Source organism: Talpa europaea (genome assembly GCF_964194135.1).
Source record: "Talpa europaea genome assembly, chromosome: 9".
Lineage (NCBI taxonomy): Eukaryota > Metazoa > Chordata > Mammalia > Eulipotyphla > Talpidae > Talpa > Talpa europaea.
Genome location: NC_140076.1, coordinates 106686056 through 106712183, shown reverse-complemented (window position 1 = coordinate 106712183; position 26128 = coordinate 106686056). Strand labels below are relative to the sequence as shown.

The following is a 26128-nucleotide window of genomic DNA, read 5'->3' as shown; positions in this document are numbered from 1 at the left end:
AAGGAAATGAGAATTATTTTTGCTTCCTTTTAATGTAAACAGAATACACAAACACATTAAAAACCCCAGCATGACACGAGAGTACACACAGATTATATATAGATATTTATAAACCCTTGCAAACCAAGAGGAAAAATGACACCTCTGGTTGAGGGAAGCTTCTCTTCCTACCCCAGCCCTGGCAAAAACCAAAGTGCTGAGGCAGCTGTAGGAGACTCGGCAATTGCTTCCGGATGAAATTCAGCAGCAGACTGGAATGACATCAGAAACCCCTCAAAGCAAAATCAAGATGTCACCTTTCTGGCCCTGGCCCCAATCCTCAGCCAATCCTCCTCAAGCTGATACACCGAGGACCTGCACATCTGAGGAAATCAGCGTGACCCTGAAATTCAGGTGCAGTAGGTTCCCCATCCATTCCAGCTCTCCCCAGCCTGGGGCTGATCGGGAAGTGAGTTGCAACTGACCGTGTCCAAGAGAAGAGGCGGGAAGAGTAAAAGAAGGTTCCCAAGCAGGGATGACTGCTCCTGAGCAGGACGCTGGGAATCAACAAGAGGCCAAATCTGGACGCACCCACAGGCCGGGTGGCTATGGAGGGCACAGTGGGGCTGTGCTGCCACCTGGAGGGAGGTGCCAGCACTGCAGTAGTGAACCAGCGTGGCCCCTGGGGAACTCAAGATCACCCCTTCTTTCTTTTTCAGTCCCCTGCCCAGGAGCCTCATTGCAGCAGCTCTTCCCAGGAAATGGGCTTAGAGAAGACCTCCCTTTCTAACCAGAGGTCATAGTTCATCTGGAAGTCCTCGGGAAGGTCTACCCGCTGCCCTAGGACACTCTGCAGGCAGTTGTCCACTGGCAGGAAGTCAGGGTTGCTGTGGGTCCGGTCGTAGCGCCGGGCATTGAAGCGTTCAATGTTGGCACGGAGAGCACACTCCTCTGCCTGGAAATCCCAAGGTCGGGCATCAAGATCTGGGACAAAGCAGGAAGACATGGTTAGGAGTCAAAGCCTTGAGGCAACAGCCCCGTGGGTCACTGTAGTTCAGGGCCAGGTTGGCCAGCAGCAGAAAACCCCCAAATCCTGTCCATCCTCAGGAAGACCGAGTTCTTTCCTAGATACAAGTCAGAACTAGGGAGAGTTGACATGCAGTTCATGCCAGAGAACTCAAAGTCATCTTCTCCCTGGCTCTCTGGGATCAGAGCCAGGAGCCGCTCATTTGCTCTCATTCCCTCAATTCCCTGTCCAGGCAGTGACCAGCTTGGCTCGGCACACTCTCAGGAGCACGGGGAGTGCACTCGTCACTGGCCACGTGCTGGAACCGTCACTGCAGAAACATACCCGGGCCCTGGGGAGAACCACTCTACCCAGGAGGTGTGGTTGCCCAGAAGGGGAGGAACAGCTGTGCGGGCAGCAGGTGGTCAGAGGGCACGGGGCAGGCATGCTGCCAGAAAACAGAGCCGGGACACGGCAGAGACACACTGAGTGCTCTGCGTGCCCGGAACCTGGTGTGGGGAGGCTGTGGCAAGAGGCTGCTCCAGATCACACCCAGGTGAGAAGAAGAGGGCAGGGGCTGCCCTTGCCTTGTTTAAGAGTCTGGATCTAACGCGAAGGAACAGTGCGCGCTAAGGAAGGATCTTCCCAGTGAGGTAACACCAGCGAGTCTACACTGTGAAAAGCTCACTGGGCAGTCTTGGGCACTGGTGGAGGGGAGAAAACGGGAGGCAGGGAAGCCACCAGGAGCTACAAGAATTTCAAAGCCTGTGTAGTGGCGAGAGGAAAAAGGGGCTAGAGGCTCGTGAACATCTCTAGAAAAGGAGTAACTTCAAGAGGAGGGAGAGTGAGAAATGGACGACTACACGGAAGCCAAGCCCGAGAAGCTTCTCAGTCTTTCCTGGCGCTCCCATCCTGACACCACCATGCAACGCTGGGCCCTTCCAGGCTGCTCGGAGGGGAGCTCAAGGCAGAGGGAAAGACATCACCCCCTCCCAGCCCGGCGCCAGAGCCTCACCATTGCCGTACGCCCAGTCGTCGTTGAGCCGATGGCGCACCTTCTGGTAGATGGCAGACATGGTCTTCATGTTGCTCTTCCGCCACTGCCGCCCCAGGTACTTAGTCTGCACCTTGAGCAGCTTGAGCACGTAGAGCTGCATCATGGCCTGCTTCACCTTCAGGGCCCGCTTCAGGATGGGGGCGGACTTGAACACCACCAGCATCTGGGGCAGGGCCCAGGAGTTGAGCACAGAAACATTGCCTGTATCACCACCCTGCTGCTTCCCCACTGAGGTTATGGCCAACGTCCAACTGCCCCAGTTCTCCCTAGTCCAAAGCCAGGAGCATCCCAGGCAACCCGGGATGGCTGGTCACCCTAATCATGGGTCATTTTGGAATCTGAGGAAAGCTATGAATTCCCTCCCCAGAAATATTCTTAGTGAACAAACATACAATTGAAGAGAATTCATGGATGGACCTCCCTGTGCCAACCAGCGCCACTGGTTCAGGGGTAAAGGAGACTCCCACATGTTGGTCATGTTATCAACAGAGACTGTTGGCACAACCTCTGACTGTCTCTTCCATCACCCAATTCAACTCCAAAACTAGAATCTCAGCTTAAATACAGGTGTGGGGAGTGGCACTCTGCTCTGAGCTTTCAGCTTCAGGCCTGCTGTCTGTACTGACTCACCATCGTCCTTGAATGCTTCCATTTTGTCAGCTTGTTCAGAATCCGAAGCAGATTGATACAAGAAAAGAGGTTCCTCCAGCAAAATTGGTTATTATCACCCGCTTCCTACAGGGAAAACCCAGGGACCATCAAACCATCACAGCCTCGAGCTGCTGAGACCCTCATACACACGCTCTGGGACTGCGGGTCTCTCCAGGCTGGCACCAGGAGTCTCCTGTCAAAGTGGCCTGGGGGAGCCCCATCCCAGCTAGGGGGATATGGGGGCTAGGTGGGAAGAAAGGGAGGTTGCCCTAGAACCTTCCCTAAGGGAAACATGGAACATGACACTGGGACTGTGGCTCCACCCCCACAAGTTGAAGCCCAGAGGGAAGCAAGTTTCCAAGTGAGCCTTGGGCCAGCAGCCCTTGAAGATGATGCTCCTGACAATCCCTATATCCAAATCTGTCCACACTGCAAGATCCCTCCTGGTGGTCCTCAAAGTCAGGCACTCAACCTCTCTGTGGAGACAGCTCTGTCCCCATAGGGGGCAGACAGGCTCTGCACCACTCACTCTCCAGCCAAAGGGACATCTGGGCAGAGCCGAGCCACTCACCAGACTCTCGGCAGTCAGCTCCGGCAGCTCGTGCACCACACAGTGAGGGTAATCCAGGACAGAAATGCTGCAGAGGGCAACAGAACCCAGGCCCCCGCCATAAGCAAAGGTGGGGGGATTGGCAGAGCAGCTATGACAGGGATGGGCCCTACTGTCCTCCTTTCAGAGGCAATGGAGCGTGAACCCATCTTTTCTGTACCACCCTGATCCCCAGCTCTAAAACAAGAAAAACCTGTGAGGGTCCTCTGTGGCCAGAGATCAGCTTGCAATCTTACCACTGCTTTTTCCCCAGTGGTAAATCTGGGCCCAGGGGAGGCAACTAACTGGTGCCAGACCTCTACCAGAACGGTGTCCAGCTGACAGCTCACCCTGTGCAGTATCACTGAGGAGCAAGCACCATCAAGTGCAGCTGCCACCAGCAGGGGGGCGTGGGGGGGGGTGGTCAGCAGACTGCATCACAGTGCTCATGGCCAAAAAAGCACAGGTCCGTGAGGACAATACTAGAGTCCAGGATGAGAATTGCACCGTCCAGGCAGAGACGGTCACCTATCACTACACTAGCTAGACTCAGATTTGACACTGCGTTCTCCACAGGGTGGGACCATGTCTCGTTCATCTTTGTGGCCTGTTGCTGACAGAGTGCTGGCTTATAGGTGCTGAAGGGGTTTAAGGGGGAAGCCAGATGGGAGCCCAGCCGTCTGGCCATACCCACCCCTTCCTGATCCCTGGTGCTTATCACCTGTTCTTGGCAGTGATGTAGGACATGATGTTTTGATTGAAGAACTTTAGGATCAAAGGGATGCAGTTGGCAAATACCAGGTGCTGGGCCATGTATTCAAACTGAAACCAAACAGAAAAAAAACAAGCATGGTCCTTGGGACGTGACCTTCTATTGTCCTGTGAGAAAGGCTTTGGTCAGAAAACTGCCTTAGAACATTCGTGCAGAAGTCGAAGGGTTTGAAAGCCAAGGTCTGAGCCCTAACCCTCTGGACTTCGGGAAGGCAGGCCCCGAAAGTACCTGGTAGACGTGGTTCAACTTAAAGTGTTTGAGCAGCAGCAGCAGAACAGCAGAAATGGCCTTAACAATGACCTCTTTGTGGCGGTTCACATCCACGCCCAGCTTCATGCTCTGCAACACCGTAGTGCTGGAAACACAATTTACCAGAGTGAGCGCCACACACACTTCCTGCTTGGGTGCTCACAGCACAGACATATTCCTGAGCCTTCTCTGTGCAAAGGTTCCCATCTCACCAACCACCTCCTGGACATCTGACGCCAGGCCCAGGGTTCCTTCAACCCCCCTCCCAGGCAGTCTAGCTCAGCACAATTTTTCCCATTATGCCCCAAACACGTTCTTCGTCTACATCCCTCTTTCTCCTACAAAAGTGAACTTCTCCTCTTTGAGACCTCCCCTGAGCTTCTGCCACCATATGAACTTGCGATTCTCAAAGTGTGTGTGTGTGGCATACCAGTACACTAAGATGTTTCATGCTACAGGGAAAAGATTTTGGGAAGTCAGATAAATTGAGGAAGCGTTAAGCTAAATCAGATTCATAATTCAGGACTTAGGACTTATCGCCTTAAATATTTAAAAGAGGAAAGAAAGTATTTGGCTGTGAACCTTTTCCAAGGGCCTTATGATGGCCTAGAGTTCTGTGACACTCCCTTTGCTATCAGTCAGTCCCCGTCTCCTCCCCCAGCTGGCTGTCACACCCAGACTCAAGGGGCCCAGTCACCAGGGAGCTGGGTGGTGCTGGCAGGCAGGCGGGCAGGAGGCTCAGGTCAAGACCTAGGTCCTTCTCAAAGTAGATCATGATCTGTTTGTCCTCTCATCAAAGAGCTGACTCAGTGCTCCAGGGAGGAAGAAACCTTAAGGAATTTATTATCACCCTAGACATTCACAGGAACAGGAAAGCATCCACACCCGGTTCAGGTTAGGCTGCTGGCTGGCAGACTGTCTGGAAGCTAAGCCGACACATCCTGGGTATCCCTGTCATACAGCTTTTGGCCCAATCCGTCTTAGTGAGGAGAAAATGCCTTTCCCCAACTCACTCAGGTATTCATTCAGCAAATTTTACACCAGAATCCAGGCCAAATGGACTGTCATCTCTAGTAAAACTTAATATTTAATCTAGTATATTTTCTTTTCTCTTGAGCCAGAAATACCCTAAACTTAACCTGCAGAGGTGGTGTGCCAGAAAGGCACAGCCAGCCTAGCAAACAGCAGGACAGAAGGAAAACATGCCCACTTTCCCCTCTACCCTGCTGTCCTGACCTGCTCCACTAACAGGAAGGGTACTCACGGCATCTCCTCGGGCAGGACATCCGCGAGGATGTTGATTGAGTCTGTTTTGGCTTTTGAGGTGGGAGCTGCAGCCAGCAGGATCTTCAGCAGAGCGATCTGGGGAAGAGCAGGGCATGCAGACACATCTGAGTGTCCGGGAGCAGCACTGCCAAGAGGCAGGCCTCCTACAGGTGCTTGGCGGCAGGGAGAGGGGTGGCGGGGGACCTGCCAGGGTAGTGGGCAGGCCAAGGTCATCACAGGTACCTGCTGACAGCACTGAGGGGTCCCAGACACAGAGCACTCACCATGTACTGCGGCAGGCTAGGGAGCAAACCTTGGTAGAGGGTTTCTGCGGGGACTTGTTCAACCTCCTCTTCTCCCTTTCAACACAATAGGCACAAATAGAAAACCCCAGTCCAGACAACCACCTCCTGGGCCAGCTTACTAGCTGGCTGGAGGAGAGTCTGTAAATATCAATATATAAATATATCTCTCAATGTTGATGATTATAGCCAACACACACTTTACATATAGTAACTTTAGTTACTTCTTAGGCAACTCTGTTCTAAGAAGGCATTAATTTGACTTCGTTATCCAGGTGAGGAAATTAAAGCACAAAGAAATACATTAACTTGCCTAAAACTTGCCTACATTGCTGCCCATTAGGCAGTGGGTGGGGAATCTGCAGCAGGTGACTGGCACAAGTCTAAGCCCTGACCTTCTGCACTAGACATATGCCACCCCCCAATCAGGAATTCAACCAGGAACTTCTTGACCACAGGGCCTGGGGTATTTGGGGGGTGTTGGCCCAGTACAGTGCCTGAGAACAGCTAGGGATCCTGTGGCTGAAGAAGGCTTCAACTCACCCCCGAGAGAGGAGAGCGGAGGTACTCCTCTTCCATCTGCGCCTGGACCTCTGCAATCGACGTGTACTTGTGCTGGAGAGAGAAGGGAAAGGCACTGGGCAAAACAGCTCTCATTCTCTGGCCAAACTCCCCACGGCTGGCAAAGCCCCCACACAAGTTCTTTAATCACCATCTTCTCAGAAGCTAAGACTAACTAAATTCCCAAACCTAAAACATCTCTAAGTGTAAAACACAGAGTAGAGAAAAGCAAATTAAAAGCAATGAAGAGACTTTCAGAAAAATATAATGCTATGGGCCCCCCTGGTGGTGCAGAGGTTAAAGTCTCAGCACTATAAAGCTATCAGCAGCCACTGCGGCATGAGTTTGATCCCCAGCCAGGGAGCTGACCCACATGGCAGAGCTCCCCTCAGCAGTGTATTTCAGTCAATCAGCCTGTTTTACTCCCCACTCTGTCTCTGTTGAATCCTCTCACCCCCCTGGCCTACACCCCAGTTGTTGTATGCATAAATAAAAAATAAATCTTAAAAAAAAAAAAACTATAATGACATGATGAAAACTATTAAGAACGAAATCAAGTACTCAATTACTAAGAATCAAGTACTTGAGTACTCATAAGGCAGGGAGACCACTTAGCACTACAAATTAAATAAAAAAAATCTACTTCAAAAACAAACAGCTACACTCCAGATATGTGGTTAGGGGAGATGCCTCCCCCTCCACACCCCCACGCTCAATATTCTCCCTTAGGGAGGTACAAACATGTGCAAAACACTCCTGGTCTCGCCCCACCCTCTCATACTCAGCCCTGCCCTCACCAACTGGTGAGCAGAGGAGGAGGAACAGGACAATCTCAGCCCAGCCTCCTTCTCCTTCCCTTTGAAAGAAACAAAAGCCTGTGCTCTCCCTGCTCCTCCACCGGGCACAGCAGAGCACAGGCACCACCAGGGACTGGGGAAGTCAGTCCACCCAATACAGGACGTGCGGTGTTGGGACACCTCCCTCTCCAGTCGCTGTGCGAGCAAGAAAGCTGGCATTTCAACCTACCTACTCCTGTATGTGTGCCTTCAAACTTGAGCAAGGAAAAGGGAGGGCTACTTATTGGGTCCCTTAAAACTCCAACTGTCACGCAGTATAATCTTTAATAAACCCCCAACCCCCAACAAAAGCTCAGCTGAAAACAAGTAAATCCTATGAAGGACTGTCTTAATGGGTGTCGCCACAGTCCTCCTCGACTCCATCCCAGCTTCCTTTGGGCAGACACCCTCAAAGGCTTCTCCCAAGAGGCTGGTCTGTCTCACTTTACTCACCTGGGACCAAACCAGGCCAAAAGCTCAAAGTCACCTACCTGTTTCAGAGTCTTGATGCTTTCGTGGATTGGCCTGGGCAGGCCTACCACAGTGTTCGTGTCGCTGGAAAATAAAGCAGGCCCTGTGTTAAGCCCAGACATCCCTTCACCTCTTCTCCAAACACCAAAGGCCAGAGAGTGAACTTCTCGTTACTTTTCTTCAAAGGGAATTCAGATCACCCTCACCTGCCCAGAGTGTAGCCTATGAACTTGCTGCGGCTGGACTCGAGGAACATCTCAATGTCTTTCTCTCTGGAAACAGAGAAAAGAAACAAAAACAGCAAGATTTTTACTAAGTGTCATTTCATGAGTCAGATTAATAAAACACAGACTATCCAGAAATGGTGAAACCAGAAGAAAAAGTCTCCCCCAATATGTGTTATCTTTTTGAAAATAAAGAAAAAAAAACTGAACTCTTCAGCTTATTTAACGTCCTTCATAATGTTGTTAGATCAATAACCTGAAAAATATATTATGTATAACTAGTTACTCATACAATTAAAATGATATAACAAACTTAAAAGTGTAATTTATTCAAATACTAATTAAGTTTGTCAACAGAATTTCTCAAATATTTAAAATTTTTACAAGTACAGCTATCAGCCACTGATTTTTTTATAGGGGACACATCTTCCTAGCTCAAACAATCAGCCTATCTTGTGTCCTCGGATGACATGTGTTGCATTCCTATCACTAACCACTGAAAAGTGGGGCCGGGATCAAGAAAGTGACTTCTCTGTCCCTCCGTGTTTGTCTATTAAGTTGGTGCCTTTCAAACAGACACCATTTATCCACGGCCAGGGATCTTTCCATCCATTGCTTCACATACACAGACCTGAAACACGTGAATTACGGTTCTAAAGAAACCCTTCCTTAGTCCAGAAACAACCCCAGGTGAGCGCAGATGGGTTTGCATTAAGTGTCCTTGGTTTTAGTGTTTCTATCCCCTTTGCAAGCATCATTTCTCAACAAAAGCAGACTCAAGACCCACACAAGACCCCCTTTGTGTAAGGCGACAAGGTCTGCTCCCCAAGCTCCAGAGTCAAGTCCTGCTCTGCAGAGAGCCTCATGTGGTGACTCAGATTTAAGGAGCAAAGAACATTCTGGAGGTCTGTGTGAGACTTACCTGACCTTGGGAGCCCACGGGAGTCCCTTTGGGCAGGTCAGCCTGTCGGTCTGGGGGTGCTGCAGTGGGGGAGGCATCACCTCGTCCCGCTCAAGGGGGAACGCCTCCCCCTCCAGACTGTTGTCATCGTCATTCTCCTCCTCCTCTTCTCGAGAGTCATCAGCTTTGTAGGGATCGCGCTCATTGAAGGCATCCAAGTTGTCCTGCTTTATCAGAGCCTGAGAATTGAAGGAAGGGAGATCAGATGGTGACAGCCAACTGACGAAACAAAAAAGCAAGGCTGGAATGGCTACAAGGGAGAAAGGTGCTGAGGAGATGGTCAAGAGCAGCGGAGAATCAAGTCTGGGTCCAACTGTCACTGCTTGTCCCAGTTCCTCAAAAGTGCCCCATTCCAAGAACCCACTATAAATTGGGATCATCCAGCAACCAAGCCACCACGAATGTGTGTCTTGAGATCCTCAGAAGGCATAGGGACCTCACCTTGAGCTCCCGACGGCCCCGTTTCTGCTGCTGCTCAATCAGGTCTGAGGCGGATGCTGGAGGAGAGGCAGCCCTCATGTTGCGGATCACTTTAATGCTGTCTTCAGGCAGTGGAGGGAGGCCCAAGATGGCGCGCTTCTCAGCCTTCATGCTCTGCAGCTCCTCAAAGCCACCCAGTGTGCACTGCATCACAGACAGGGAGCAGCGCTGGTCAACATGTCCACCAGCAGGGCCCTGGTCACTGGCTAGGGCTGGAAAGCACCCATGACAGCAGGCCCACACAGTCTCTGAACAAGGGACTAAACCCAATCACAGGAGGTTTCAGCGACATCAGCAAGGGCAAGGGGAGAAGCAGCAAGGGAAGAGAAGTGCGCGCTGACTGAGCGGGGGCAGGTGTATGTAGCTCTGAGGGTATGACATGCTCTTAAAATAAAGAAAAGGCAGACTGAAGAAACTAACCCTCCCAGTTCCTAGAAAAGTCAGTGAGACGCCTGTTTTATTTTTTTTTTAATATATATATATTTTTAAAAGATTTTATTTATTTATTTATTTATATAAGCACTGGGTACAGTGAGAAGCGCAGGAGGGTGAGAGAATTCGCCAGAGCGGGGAGCAGAGCAGGCAGAGGGACCGAAGTACACTGCTGAGGGGAGCAGCGGGCGGCAGGAGAGGTCTGCGCGCCATGTGGGACCCTCCTCCGGTGGCCGGGGAGCAGCCGGGGATCGAACCGGCGCCACAGAAGCCGCGGGCAGCTTCGCAACCCAGCCCTCAACCGCTGCGCCACCGGGGAGGCCCGAGACGCCTGTTTTAAAAGTTGTACACGTCAGTCTTTCAAAGTCAAACTGGGGATATATTTTGGACAAATTTTTTTATAAAAGCTTCATCTAAACACAACCCAAAAGCCAACCCCAGTTGTGTTCAGCAATATTAGGTCACTTAGTTTCACTCTTTCTGAGCAATTCAGCTTTCCTCTCTGGCTTCAGTGAGGTTTCACGAGGAACAGGATGTTTGGGCAAGATAAAAATGTGTAGAACACTCCAAGGAGACCCTGCGCTCACTGAGGTCTGACTCGGCAGTCAGCCCATCCTGATAGAAGGGAGTGTGAACCCCGGGGAGAGATGAGGTCCAACCCCAGCTCCACTTTGTCCCCAGGTTGCTCTTCCTGATAGGAAGGGTCCTGATTTGACCAGGGCTTGCTTCCCCGGCCAAAAGAGCTGGTCAGCCCACCTGGCACCCACCCCTTCCTGGCTACAAACAGTCTGGTTTCCTATCATGCCAAGGAAAATGGAGACTCAGCGCTCACCCTTGCTCTCTTATTTTGCCTCAAGTGACTACAAATTTCAGGTTCAAGAGCAGCTGGTCTGGGGAGAAGGTGGCCTATGGCTGCAGAAAACAGCTTCCAGAAACTAGAAATCAATGATCAATTCTGATTCAAAGGCCAAGTCCCCTGTGGCTGCAGTGAGCCAGCCGTGTCACTTTTGTGTCATCTTCTAGGAGGCTTCTTTAGAATTTTTTTTAAATCAAGCCAGTTAAATAATCACATAATTCAGTGATATACAGACAAGGATATACAGACAAGTCTCCCTTCTGCCTATCTCCTAGCACCCGAATTTCCCTATAAGAAGGGCTCACCAACACTGTCTTCCAGAGAAGCAAGAGAACTTTCTTCATGGGGAAGTGAGGGGCATGGCCGCTGCAAAATTTGGTCACCATCCCAAACAGCATGATGGCAAATGGCTCATTGTTATACAGCGGAGAACCTGTAGTGACACAAAGGATCAGGACCACGGGAGGAACGGGCCCTACCCAAAGCCCACCCTCTTCAGCTCCCAGGCTGGGCGCCTCCAGACAGGATCCCCAAAGTCCTACCCAGCTCAGCCCTGAAGGTCTGCCGCATGGTCCGCCACTCGGCCTTATCACCCTCACACTCCTGGTGGACAGTCTCCACGATGAGGTACATGATGTTGAGCAGGACCCTGGGGACAAGTCAGTTCATAATGGAGCAGGATAGCGGGTCAGGGGTCACCCTCAGCTTCCTCACATCCCAGCTAACATGAGAAACACCTGTCGGTGCGGGGGGGGGGGGGGGGGGGGACCTGAAACCCAGAGAGAACTCGAACCCTACAGCGCCCTCTTGATGCCTCCGTCACCATCCCATGTGGCTGAGGTAAGACAGATCTTACTCTCTTTTGCCCCTCCAGTGGCTAGGAAAGTGCTCAAAGCAGGTGCTTAATAAATGGCTTCTGGATGAAAGAACATGAACAAGAATGCCACAAGCCCAAAGCTTCCTGGAACGAAAAACACAGAGGTGGGAGTGGGCTATGGAAGAGGGTGCTGGTCGAAGGAGAGGTGAGTATGAGAACACACAGAGTTTGCCAGGACGGAGTGGAAAGCAGGAGTGAAGAGGGTGGAACTCAGGGACCCTAGCTACAGCCTAGCTACACCAGTCTGAAAGCTTCCAAGTTCACAGAGACAGATGTTACTCCTCCCAAAGAGAGAAATGTAATCTCCTTTAGTAGCTGCTATTGTTTCCTGCGTAGCCACAGAATATCATAAAGGTGTCGGGACTAATCCTAAAGAGATGGAGGTCAAAGTGTGCGACAGAAGGGGGACCCAAAGAGCCACGCTGTGTCTGTCCAAACATAATATGCCCGCACTAACTTCTCAGGAGCGGTGTGGGCTGGAAGCCCTACATCACTGTGGCTCTAAGTGGCCTGACCCTGGACTGCCTCTGGGAGTCTCAATCCTGAGCCCCACACAGTGAGAGCCCTCAGCAGAGCCAACTCTTCACACACTGAGACAGCACACCTGCAGCAGTGTGCAGGGTGCACAGAAGGAGCCACACTCAGGGAGGAAAGTCAGAGACACCCTCCCACACCCCGCTCTGCTCTGCTCTCGTTCTCCGGCTGAAGCTCAGGGAGCCCAGGCTTGCTGCTTGCCTCACCTCAGGTCTGTGCTGTCGGCCAGGGAGATGGCAGGCTTCCTCACCGCACTGCTGCAGGCAGCGCTGTTGCTGCAGGAGAGTTGAGAGTCAGTGCATCCCCTCTTGAAGGAAGGCGGGCGACTGCCCTTACCAGCACATCGCGCAGGGTGTGAACTTAGACTGCACGAGTGGCCACAGGACCCAGGGGTTAAGAATTCAGGCCCCAGACAGACCACCAAGCTTGGAATCCTGGCTCCAGCACTTATGAGTCATATGGCCTTGGGCAACGTACTTAAGTGCCCTGTGCCTCCATTTCCTTATCTGCAGAATGGGTCTGGAAATAGTATCTATGTCATGAACATGGATTAGCACGTGATGTCCTTCGAACAATGCCTGAGCCCTCAGTGCACGTTTTCTCAGTTATCATTTATCGACGGTTATCCGTAGACGAGAAATAGCTGACGTGCCCACTGGAAAAAGGACTAGTGGCGACACAGGCTAGAGCAGGTTTTGGCTGAGCCCTTACATCAGACTTGTGCCTGGCGTCCCACAGCAGGGAAAACTGCAGAGCAACACAGTGGAGTCTATGAGTCCACAGAGTTCAAAGTGAGGTGCTTCCTTCTGAGGGGCACCGTATGCGTGGACAGGACTGCAACGTCTGGTGTAATATCCCTGGGGTAAGCAAGCTGCTAACTTCAATGTTTGGATGAGCAATTTCCCAATTATTCAACCTAACTGGTCAGAACAGAATCTGGGAGCAGACCCCCAGCCTCATGTTGCCCATTTAACCCTCTAACCAGATGGTTCTACAAGTTCATCCCCCGCACCCCTTGGTCCCCTCCCCTGCTCTACCCTTCAGAAAACTCACTCTATTTCCATGTTCAGAAGCTCCACCAAAGCATTGAACGTGCCCACCTCCAGGAGCAGGAAGACGTTGTAGCGCATCCAGGACTGCACCTCTGCCTCGGAGCTACACTCCCCAAAGGTGCCTGCAGACACAAGGTGCACCCTTGGAGCCCCTTCCATATCTGACCAGGCAAGTGACCAAAAGGTGCTGAGGAACCCCGAGAGGTCTGCTCTGTACCTTGGGCAACGTAGAGAATTGCTCGCGCTATCTTGAGCCTTTTCTCCCTGGCAGTGACTTCCAAGCCATCCAGCAGCCTCATGGCGTGGGTACGGTGATGGTTGGTGTCCAGCTCAGTCCACTTCTTGTCTGTCACTGCAGGGCAAAAGACCAGTGACACTGAGTGCCCCAAAATCCCTTACAAGGGAATGGACACCATACCATATTACCCCATCAAAGTCAGAACTGCCACAATCTAAAAAGCTCACAAAGATAAGTTACTCTCTATATAAGGGGTCAGGTCACACTGCCACTCTGTGAATTTGAATTTCCAGAATGAAGCTGCTATTTTGGGGTACAATTTTAATCACACAGCTTTTTTTTCCCTAACACATTCTGAAAAGCTACCGCTAGAGTACCCACCACCCACTGGAAACGTCACATCTAGCCTTGAACAATCAGGGTTCAGCAGGTTTCTCAGGCCGTTCCAGGATAGCTTAGCTCATTCAGATGACTGAGAGCAACGCTGCAACTCTTGTGATACAGACTGAAAAGGAACCCAGAAGTGGGGGGAATCATCTCACCATGGATCCGGAAGTCCTCCTCAAAGCATTTTCGATTCATCAGGAATTCTGGCCCTTCCGTGTAGCTGTAAAGCTCTGTCAAGGACAAAGTCTCATTACTGTCAGCTCCCTTCCACAGCCGGTCTCACACGCAGCAGAGAAGGGCCCAACTCTTTCCTGAGTCACAGTGACTTATGGACCAGGCTACGTACTTACTATGGGGGTACTAGGGCTCTGATGTGCACCACTCAATGCCAGTGAACCCCACCAAGCCCTGCCAGAGGCTGACCACCATGTGAATAGGTGTTTCTGAAGCGGCTGCTACCTCCCCGAATAGGAGCTGTGCTGCAGCGGCCTGGGAAGCAGCACAGGCTGCCTCACATTCCACGTGAGCCACAGTGGCAGCAACAGAGGCAGACAGTTGCAAGCACACTTGCTGGTGTTCCTCGGGCTCCAGTGCTCAAGGAGAGACTACCAGCATGGGAGGTGCGTGGCCAGAGTTATGAGACATGCAGCTTGAATCCAAGACTTAACATGTTCTTGATACATCAGTACTAGGACAAACTCAAGAGAAATAAACTTCAACATGACATTCACTCTTGATTTTCTTCAAGACCAATAAGGAAAAAAAGCACCCCCAAATGACATGAAGCTCTGTATTTGTCTTATGGGCTTTACCAGAGAGCTCTGCAGCCCACTTGTCTGTGTCAGCATATTCAAACTCGAGGTCTGGTGACTCGGAATAGCCCTGTTGAGAAAGGAGACGCAAAGATCACTGCACGCCTTCTCCAGGGAAGAAATACAGGCTTCCCGCGACACTGCTGTGTCCTCCACTCTTCTGAGGTCTAACACAGTGATTTTGTCTCTGGAGCTAGCTCAGGTCTTCCAATTAAGCCTTCTTGGAGCACCTTATACTTTTCCTTTAGAAAAACTTAAGATTATATGCTGGCATGTGTATTTGTACAGCATCTGCCGCAGCATGAGGCTGTAAGTTCTTTAAGAGCAGAAACTTTTGCTCACCAACAACTTCACGATGCCCAGCACAGTACTTGGCATGAATGAGCAAATAAATGAATAATTTATTCTCAAATAAATACTTGTTGAAAGAACACAAAGCTTCTACATAGTGAGTGATCCATCCACATGTTGCGAAGATTCCGGAAGTCTCACTTCTTTCTGGCTAGTGAGCAATCAACAGCTCAGGACAAAACGAGTACCTACACCCTCAGCTTTCTGCCCTTCTCTCAAATTTCAGAGAAAACTGACAGATGGGCAGGCAGCGGAACAAAGCAGCTTCCCTCCCACACAGAGAGGCTGGGACAAAGAGAATCTTTATACTGCTCGGGATAGGTGATCACGGGGAACACACCATCTTGGAAGCCTTAAATTGGGAAGAGACACGTGAAGAAACAGGTAAAGTCCTTAGGCTTAACTACAATCTACTCGGGAAGACAAAGATCACCCACAGAAGGACATGACATACACACCCAAACTGAGTAACATGAAAAACATTTTATTCACAAGCAACAGAAGGTACAATTTCACAAGCTACGGAGCTTCAGTTTCTTCATTTATGGAATGGGGTGGTGTGGGGGGTGTGTGAGAGAATCTACAGTGAAGGTTAAGGACTCATCAAAATCACGCAGCACATGGTGGACCCTCATCAAATGCCAGCTTCCCTGTCCCCCACAGCTCAGGCACCCAGCCTACAAACTTTAGCTACCACAAAAGACGGAACTGAGCACAGCACGCACGAGCACCTCTAAGGAAGCCAATCCAGACAGGTCTCTCAGCTGACCGGCGATCTGGGACTGACTTTCCCAGTGTTGAGTTTATATGCAAATTGAACGGTAGAAATTCAAATGCATCAAAGGGTAATTATTTGACCATTCGTGGTGACTAAGGAACATTTAAAACCATTTGTAACTGTATGTCCTCTTATCATGAAGGCGGGCTCACCTTCAAACCCTTCATAATTCCCCACACCTGAAAAAATAATTTAGTCCTTATCATTGATGGCTCATCCCCCACCAGAAAGGGCTCCAAAAGGGGGAGTTTTGTTACTTTTTCAGACAATTAATTCCAAGTTCAAAATACGTCTATTTTCGACCTGCCAGATTCTAATAAAAGGTTTGTCCCTGCCAACAACAACAACAACAACAACAAGCTTGATTTCACACATCTAAAGACGGTACATTGCTCCTGGGAATGACCTGGTACTCATTATGCCCGGACAAGGAGGAATGGCCTCCCACCAAGCTCCTGGCAGCTGATCCCAGCAGGGCTGACTCAGGTGAAGAGCCCTCCTAGTAAGTGATCTGGGAACCTGCTGATTAAGACGCCCTAAAACGCGGCTGCGGCGTGCGTGGCTTCATTCATGAATTCTACAATGGGAGGCAGTGGGAGGAATTCTTTAACTCCTGGTGAGGAGACGCGTCAGCTCCAGACGACGGTGTCTCTGGGACCAACAGCCGACTAGCAAGAGGGGGAGTGCTGTCCCCTAACGCAAGCTTAAATATATAATCTTTCTGGGGTGGGAGGGGGGGCGCAATGGCTTCCCCAACACCTGTCAAACGCGGGCAGGCACCAGCAGCGGCGAGGGGCAAAGTGAGCGGCGAAGGCGCCCCCGCACCTGGCCCGCAGGCCCGGGGCTGGGAGACAACCAGCCTCGCCGGCTGGGCACTGCCCTCCTCACCCTCGGAGGGCCCGTCCCTCCCCTGCCCGCCCGCGCCGTCCGCCCACAGGACCCGAGGCCGGGGAGGATTAGGGGGTCCTGGGCGCAACTCCCCGGCCCCCCGGGCACACGCAGACCCCACCGACTCGTCCCCCCAACCCGGGGGGAGGGGGTGCGGGCTCTCCAGGGGCGGCGCCGGCCCGAGAGGAGCCCGCGAGCAGACGCCGGCTGCGGGGGTGCCCGGGCGGGGGTGCCCGGGGCGGGGGGTGCCCGGGGCGGGGGGTGCCCGGGGCGGGGGGTGCCCGGGGCGGGGGTGCCCGGGGCGGGGGGTGCCCGGGGCGGGGGTGCCCGGGGCGGGGGGTGCCCGGGCGGGGGTGCCCGGGGCGGGGGGTGCCCGGGGCGGGGGGTGCCCGGGGCGGGGGATGCCCGGGGCGGGGGTGCCCGGGGCGGGGGGTGCCCGGGGCGGGGGTGCCCGGGGCGGGGGGTGCCCGGGGCGGGGGTGCCCGGGGCGGGGGGTGCCCGGGCGGGGGTGCCCGGGGCGGGGGGTGCCCGGGGCGGGGGGTGCCCGGGGCGGGGGGTGCCCGGGGCGGGGGGTGCCCGGGGCGGGGGTGCCCGGGCGGGGGGGTGCCCGGGGCGGGGGTGCCCGGGCGGGGGAGCGCCGCCTTCACGACCCCGGCCCCGGAGAGCCAGCTCTGCTTCCTGCCGGGCCCCGCCGAGCGCCCCGAAAGCCCAGCTCGGCCCCGCGGGCGGGCCCTGCACCCCGCCGCCGCCGGCCGCCAGCCTCGCCCCCCGAGCTCCTAACCTCCGAGTCTTTGCGCTGGTTGCGGTTGAACTCTCGAGCTTTGCCCCCGGGCAGGAGGCCCCCGCCGGCCCGCGGCGCCCCGGGCGGAGGCTGTGCGGCTGCCGGCGGCGGCGGCGGCGGCGGCTGGGGCTGCTTGTTGTTCATGATCAGCGGGCCGGGGCCGCCGGCTGCCGGCTCCATCTTGGCTGCTCCACACCCCCGTTTCAAGTCTCGGATAGTAGCCTCGCTGCAACTCTCGCGTGACTTCCCTCACGCAGCGCTCCCCGGCCGCCATGTTAAGTGTGGCGGCAAGTACCGGAAGCCATCTTGGCTGCTCGGTGCCTTAGGGAGAGTCCTGCCTTGCATCGGCTTGAAATGTTATCCTTCGCTGTGTTTTCGTTTCCACTGCTTTTGCCCAGATAGAAATAGGAAAGGAGAGAATCAATGAGGAGAATGAGTCTTGCGTTTGGTGTTTACACACTGAAATGCATGTGTGAGAACTTTGGTAATGTGAGAACAATCAAATCAAGAGTGCAAGGACCCAGATGCTCGTCCATTTGTTACAGGGCAGGGAGAGGGGCAGCCCAAACCCTGCAAACCTGCCTGCTCTAAATGGGTTTTGCCATCCACCACATCAACACAAAACATATGAGACTTTAATGGGAAGGAACTTTAATACAATTAGGAAACAATACAGGAAAGGCAAAGAATATCGTTTCTAAATCAAGAACCCAAAGTGACCCGTCCCCTGGTGGGTAAAACTCCATCCAAATGGGATTGGCCCAGAGCAAGGCCCCAAAGCCTGCCACAAGTCTAAAGCACCTTCCAGTGGGGAGCCACAGAAAAGGGCCAGAAACAACCGGACAAGCCCGGAAGGAAAAGAGCAAAATCAACATCAAGATAAAAGCTGCCATAGTCACCTCCCCACGGGTCTCACCCACATCTGTGCCACCCAGTCCACGACCAAAAGACAAGCGCAGTTTCTTCACGTGTCTCTAGGCTCCATGCGCCTCCTCCAGGTCTCCTGGCTCCATCCTGCTTCCTTCCTTAGTCAGTCTCCTCTGCAGCTTCTTCTCTCCCTGCTCAGCTCCACCCTCCCTTGGGTGGGACAGGGAACCTGGAACTTCCCCCTTTCCTGGGGACCACCCTGTTACACATTAATGGTGTGGGCCTCAGACCTAATTTGGCTCTGGCTTCTGGAGGCAAAGCTCAGCGCCCTACGGTGGCAGCCACTTCCCCAGGCTGGCCACTTTCAGGAAGCACTAGGGAAGTTGTAGCAACCGCAGTTTGGGTCTTCGTTGAAGCTGGGGCTAAATTTCTTCTGCTGGAACAATCCTGGGAAATGTGAATCATGGAAAACTGCTTGAAAGTATCCTTGGGGATCCTCAAGGCAACTCAGGAGCAGTCATAGGGAGCCAGAAAGACTCCCTAGGAGGCTGGTTTGGAGACGTCCTGGGTTCAGAGAGGGTCCTTAGGTTAACTCTGGGAGAAGTCTCACCACAGCTCCCTTTTCAGTGACACAAGGCGAGTTTCTCCATGAGACAGAGGTATTAGTTATATCCAAAAGGGTAGGTTTATTTTTAAAAGGGAGAGAATAGCAGACACGTGCACAGACACAAGTGGGTACAAAGAGCTGCCCCTGAAAAGGACACGTTTGCTAAAAGGAGAGGCCTGCATAGTCACAGGTGGGAAGAAGGGCTGCTGCCACCTGCCAGTGCAGAAATTGCACCGATTTAGTCTTCTCTTTGAGAGAGGCTCATTCCTTTGTGGCTTGTTAACTTTTGTCAACCTAATTACTTCTAGGGTGTGACTAGGTTAATTTGTAAGGACCAGTGATTGTCTACAATGACCACATCCCATGTCTGGTCTGCACCTGGTGATTCTTTATATAATAGTATCTGATACTCACTATAGCAGTTGGTACCTAAGGATTTTTCATTTCTGTAGCTGGTTTAACAACTATTAATCACTTCTACCCTCACCTCCACCTCCAATCAATGCCTGAGCCAGGTTCCTGGTCGTGTAGTGCCTCTTTTCCAGCTTTTCTGCTAATCTCCATCAGCTAGAGCCAGGGATCAAAAACTAGCTGCCTACCAACTGCTCTGTTACTTTGGAAAGATCCTTGACTTCCTCATGGTCCTGAGAGTTTGTTTGAGGAGGTCTGGGGCAGAATCTAGGGATCTGTACTTTTTACCAGTCTCACCTGTGATTGTGATACTACAATGCTGGTCTGGGGCTGTTTCCTAGAAGCAGCATTGCCTAGCGTCAAGCATGGACTCTGGTGTCAGTGTGTCTGAGTTAATTCCAACTGCACAATTTACAAGTCATGCACCCTTGGGCACCCCACTCTCAATTTCCCCTTCTGTAAAGAAGGAGATGCAGTAGGACCCATCTCACAGGGTTAACATGAGAATTTAGCATTTAGAATGGAGTCAGTTACACAACAAATGCCATATGTGGTATTCATTATTCCAGAGCAATACAAAATTTAGCCACACTTCCAAATTTCAAAACACTGTAAAAATAAAAGTTTTATTTTTAACAAAAAATTGGCAACAAAATGTGGTCTGAATGAATGGGAAGTCATTTTTTATTCTGTGACTATCCATAAACTTAATTGCAGAAATGTGAACACATTTGATTATGGAATGTTACCCCATGCCCCCCAGTAGGTATTATCCATTATACTGTATATTTTTGTATTTTCTAAAAATCTGAAATATTCTCACTTTCAAGACACAGGGTTTCAGATTATGGACCTATTTTTTATTATCCTTTGTTAGCCAGAGATCTTCTGTGAACCAGACAATGTGAGGAAACTTGCCATCTGGTGGTTGCGGTCGAGAACCATGCCACAGATGGGAGGATGAAGGAAAAAGATCCCAGAATCAGACAAGTTTACCTTCTGGTCCTCAATCCAGAACAGGTCTTTTCAGAGCACATTTAAAAAATGTTAAGGGCTACTGTGTAGGCAGAGAAGATGTTTTTTCAGTTTTAAAATTTAATATTCAATTTATTAAAGTAGCAACAAAAACATTCCTTAAACTTTTAGAAGTTCATCTTATAGGTCTTACTATTGTATTTATAGATCTAGTAGATGCTAATCACTTTTAAGGAGACTTTGAATATATGTTATAAGCAAACTAACATTTCCAAATGCATTTATACATTCAGTATATTCGATTTCCTTTTTTAAGTTATTTCAATTGTCTGGCAAACAATGCAAATGAGATAAAAACAAAACACTATTCTTAAAATTTCCAACATATATATTGCAACTATGTGAATATATTGCAACTTCAAGTTATTACGTCTAAACTGATTACACTACCACACTCTAAATTGAAATCACAAATTATATTACCAACTAATTTTAAGTTGCCTTATCATTTTTATCAGTACTTATTCAAAATGTGTATTTCTGGGCCTCCCTGATGGTGCAAGGGGTTAAGACACAGCACTATGAAGCAATCCACAGCTACTGCAGCATGAGTTCGATCCCCGGCCAGGGAGCTACCCACATGGCACAGCAGACCTCTTCTGTCTCACCTGCTGCTCCCCTCAGCAGTGGATTTCAGTTAGTCTGCCTGTTCTGTTCCCCACTGTCTCTGATGAATCCTCTCACCCCCCACACTTCTGGCCTGTACTCGTTTCTTGTAAGCGATAAATAAGTAAATCTTTAAAAAAAAAAGTATATTGTTACCTTTTGCAGTATATTGATCAGCCCAAATTACATGAACTTCTTCAAACTGCTTGCCTTACTCTAAGAGGAGTGACAAGTTAGTGATGTCTAGAGAGGCACTATCTGTACGTTTGGAAACTTGGAGATCCCAATTACAAAACCAGTGCCACCTTAAATGAGTCTTGGGTAAGGATGGGAAACAAATGAAACATGACACTCATGATTACCAAAGCTCTTCATGGATCCTTTGCTTTAGGGGGAAAAGTGCACGGGTCAATCCAGTGATGCGGGCATGGTGAGCTGGTGAGGTACACCTGTGGGTTATGGTTACTTTTTCAGTTGCAAAGGGAGGATATTTGCTAGTAGGGAGCTTATTGGTCAGGTCTTCACTCCACTTCCTGCTTTGTCAGTTTTATATTTCCTAATTTCAAAGTGAATCCTGGCCAGGATGCAGGTGGATTTAGCATCTGCTACGTGGACTAGAATATTCTTTGCGTCTTTTTCCCTTTCTGCTGTCTTCATTCTGTTTCTGATCTCACAGAGAAACCCTCTCTTCTTGCTTCATGGAATACAAATCAAATACCTTCCAACACATTGTTCCCTTGCACCTAATACAATCTCTATGCATGCAGTCAGCAAACTTTTTCTGTAAAGGACCAGATAGTAAATATTCTGGATTTTGTGGGCCATTTTGTTGCAACTACTCAGCTTTGCCACTGTGGCATGGAAGTGGCCATAGATATCACATAAATGAATAAACGTAGGTATGTATAAAAATTCACTTATGGAAACTGAAATTTGAATTTCAAGTAATTTTCATGTTTCACAAAATATAAGGCATGGGTTTAACAAACCATTAAACATGTGAAAATCATTCTTTCTTTGTGAGCTGTACAAAAAGTGCAGAGAGCCAGGTTTGGTTTATGGAGGGTTACAGTTTGATGGCCCTTGTTCTAGTCCAGGGTTGCACAAGCAGTCAGCAGGTTAAGTACTCTATCAATACGTGTTTCAGATTCTTTCAAAATTCACAAATTTCCTGGAATTTCATGCATTCAGAAATCATTTGGCAGGTACACGGAACAAAGGTTTAGGGAGCTTTCTAGAATAGTTATACCACTTTACACCCCCCTCCCCACCTTCCAGTTGAGTCATCCTGGTGTGTATTACTTTTGCTGGGATTTACTGTCAGTGAGCTACTTCGTTTTGTGTAGGCATGTAAAGTATTGTTTTTATTCATTATTTTCCTTTGTTAACCCAGGTTTTATCTTGATTTTTACAGTCTAGTCTAAGATGTTCCTAAATAGAGCAAATACATTTAAAACTTTTTTCCAATCGATTAAACCAAAGTTGGATTTTGTTTTTGGTCTGGGTGTTTTGTTTTGTTTTGTTTTTAATTTTAAAATAATCAAACTTAGATAAAAGTAGCAAGTATAGGGCCTCCCTGGTGGTGCAACGGCTTGAGTAGCCTCTGCAGTACGAGTTTGGTCCCTGGCCGGCCAGGGAGCAACCCACATGGCAAGGTAAACCTTTCTCTTGGCTTACCCACTGCTCCCCTCAGCAGTGTGTTCCGGTTGGTCTGCCTGTTCTGTTCCCCTCTCTGTCTCTGATGAATCCTCTCACCCCCGCACCTCTGGCCTGTACCCCAGCTCTTGTATGCATAAATAAATCTTAAAAAAAAAAAGTAGCAAGTATATTACAAATACTTTTTTCTTTTTTTTAAAGATTTATTTATTTATTTATACCAGCACTGGGTACAGTCAGAAGCACAGGAGGGTAAGAGAATTCACCAGAGCCAGAGCAGGGAGCAGAGCAGGCAGAAGGACCGAAGTGCACTGCTGAGGGGAGCGGCGGGCGGCAGGAGAGGTCTGCGCGCCATGTGGGACCCTCCTCCAGTGCCCGTGGCCGGGGAGCAGCGGGGGATCGAACCGGCGCTGCAGAGGCCATGGGCAAATACTTTTTTTCTTGACCCACTTGAGTCATTGACTTGATGACCCATTGCTCCCAAATTTTATTTCCTACAAACAAGGACATTCTACATAACCATGGCTCAGCTGTTACCTTCAGGGAATTAACACCGATGTTGCTACTACCTAGTCCTTGAACTCAAGTTTCATCAACTGTCCCAATAACATTCCTTACAGCAAAGTGATCTAGTTCAGTTCATTTAAATGTGTATTGCCGTGGTTCATGGATCATTCTTTGACTTTGGCCAACTTGGCCCTTTGGAAGTGTATTGGTCAACTTATTTTGTAAAACGTCCTTCATTTTGTATTTTTCTGATGTTTCCCCCCCAGTTACATTCATGCTTTGTACCTTTGGCAGGAATATCACAGAAAAGATGTACATTCTCAGTGCAGCCTATCCTATCAAGTGATGGAGGATTTCAATCTTTCCCATTATTTATGTTCACTTGATGAAAGTGACCTGCCGGCCTTCTCTACTTTAAAACTCTTTTCCTCATTGTACTTAAGAAACATTATAGGGACTCCTTGGTGGCGCAAGGGGAAGTCTTAGCACTATGACGCCATTGGCAACCACTGCAGCATGAGTTCAATCCCCGGCAAGGGAGATGACCCACACGGCACAGCAGACCTCTCCTGTCTTTCCCACTGCTCCCTCAGGAGAGTATTTCAGTAAATCTGCCTGTTCTGCTCCCCACTCTGTCTCTGGTGAATCCTCTCACCCCCTTAATCTCTGGTCTATACCCCAGTTCTACGAAAAAAAATTGCAGGCTTTAAATGGAACCTCCATTAAGGTAGCAAACTGCACATAAAGCTATTACAGAACAGACTGTTAAAACCAAATTGTACTTACTCTAACACTGTATACTTAATGTATCTTTGGTATAGAAAGATATCAACTAGAGGAGGAATTCAAACTGCCATTGGAATTCTGCCTAGTTTTTTTGTTGCTGGTGTTGGAAAGTTTGTCTTGGCCTGGAAGTTTTTGAGGCTCTAGTAAGGGGCCGCTTATTTCTTTGAGAACCAGAATGGGACAGAGCTGAGATGCTTTGGATCTGGATTGTTTGAAAGATTTGACTGAATGGCTGAAGTTTGGTTAAAGATTTATTTTATTTATGCATCCAAGTACTCAGGTATAGGCCAGAGGTGTGCAGTAAGGGGTTGAGAAGATTCAGCAGAGAGAGTGGGGAGCAGAACAGGCAAATCTACTGAAATACACTGCTGAGGGGAGCAACAGGCGAGACAGGAGAGGTCTGCTGCGCCATGTGGGTAGCTCCCTGGCCAGGAATCGAATCCATGCTGCAGTGGCTGCCAATAGCTTTCTTGTGCTCACTTAACCCCTTGTGCCACCAGGGAGGCCCCCATTGTTGGCTAAAGGTTTGTTGAAATACATGGTACAATTATTGGTGACTTCTTACAAGTGGGAGTCCTACTTGGAGATGATTCAGAAATTGGAGGAAGCCCCAAATATTCAAGATGGCTTGAAAAGCTGCAAGGACTTAGGCTGAAACATGTAACCCTCCAATGAAGCTTGATTTCTTTTTAGCCTGATCTACCATATTCGACTGGGGAAGTCCCTGAAGGGAGGTGGGTACACAATTGCTTGTCACTAATTTGACTTTTTGCTGAATAAGTCTCTTGACATTTATGGTCATGTACAAGTTTGCTTCAGAAGGGGTATGCCCAGCTACATTCTTACAGAATTGTGCACCAAAAAGACCTGTCTTCCAGCCCATAATTGCGTTCTTGTTGCAAGCTGTGTAAAGTGTCCATCCAGATGCACATTGTGATGTACCCCCTGAACTGTGCATTCTCTGTGGGCCTTGGTATGTTCCAACTTTATTAGCATTGTCTGTGGGTCTGGCATTTATTAGCATTGTCTGTTTGGGCGGATTTATTGACATAGGTCTTTGGTGACCAAGTTACAAGTTAATGTCCTAGTAATTGTAAAAATCTTTTATTTCTTTTAATCTTTAGCCTCTATATGTTTGATCACCATTTTCTGGCTCTGGACTGGTTTAGTAAATACAGTTGATTATCACGCAATGAACCACCTCCATCATGCTGATGCGGCAGAGGTTTCAGGTTGAGTAACTGAGTTTACAGTGGTGCTATCCTGCATCATGTGCAGCCACTATCACTAATTTTTTGTTTTGGGGACATCTACAAACATCTTCTGAGCCGAGAAAAAATGGGAACTGGATCCATGGCTTTCAAAACGAATCACAGGAGATTCTCAAAAAGGGGAACTTCTGCTCAAATCATTTTTTTCCAGTGATGATAGTGGTCATGATGGTTGATGTGGTAATGTTTCTCCTCCTCCACCTCTCAGGTGGTCTTTTCCACTTCAGACTGCTGAAGTAGCGCATCTGGTCACACTCCACATTTTAAAAAGATGCATCCTCAGAAAGACCCACCTCAAGCAGAAAGTCAACATCAAGGTTACACAATTAAAGATTGTTCAGATTATCTATGCTGTTCATTTTGGAGGACTCATAGCTCCCAGGCAGGTACTCTCCAATGGGCTTCTAGCCACTTCATCCCACACGGACACGCCATTGGAGCGTTCAAATGAAAAACCAGAGCTGAAATCTTTATGTAGTGAAATCATTATTCCCAAAGTATGTTTTATATATCCACTCCTGTCAGAGAGATCTATCCACTCATTGGATTTACTGAAGGATTCTTCATTTCCCTTGGAGTCTCAAATATATTCTTTGGTGGCACATTTTCATGCCTTTCTTCTCTGAAATTTCCTCTAGTTATTCGAGTTCAGGGGGGAGACTTTTATATCCATAAAACAATTGCTGAAGTCTCTTTTAAATCAGGTATGTAATTTTAGCAATGTGCTTCATGAGGTGGTCATTTTCTGTTCTGTATTTATCACTTTTAATTAGCACATGGTCCTTATCACTAACTCTGTCCTTACCCAAGAGAACAGTGCAGCATCTTCCTCCTCATCAACTGTGATACCATCAACTGGATAGTCCCAGAAAATGAAGTGGGCTAGGTTTTTATAGAGAGGAATGAACCAACCTGTCCTATAACCCAAAGTGGAGGTAATGCCTGGTAAAACCAAATTTGGTAAAACCAAATTCTTTCCACCAGCAGCATTT

At 49.6% G+C, this 26128-nt stretch overlaps 1 protein-coding gene across 1 annotated transcript; it reads right to left on the bottom strand.

The window, feature by feature from the left end:
• Positions 1-715: 715 nt before the first annotated feature.
• STRIP1 (striatin interacting protein 1) lies at positions 716-17570 on the bottom strand (the record flags this gene model as incomplete). Its single annotated transcript, XM_084243090.1, has 21 exons — positions 716-963; positions 2001-2205; positions 2673-2777; positions 3265-3331; positions 4004-4104; positions 4283-4409; positions 5568-5665; positions 5854-5928; positions 6415-6486; positions 7760-7823; positions 7946-8011; positions 8886-9103; positions 9366-9548; positions 10998-11125; positions 11235-11341; positions 12310-12378; positions 13157-13277; positions 13373-13507; positions 13936-14010; positions 14593-14662; positions 17391-17570. The coding sequence occupies 21 exons, from the start codon at positions 17568-17570 to the stop codon at positions 716-718; spliced, it is 2514 nt and encodes an 837-aa protein (XP_084099216.1).
• Between the last annotated feature and the right edge of the window lie 8558 nt (positions 17571-26128).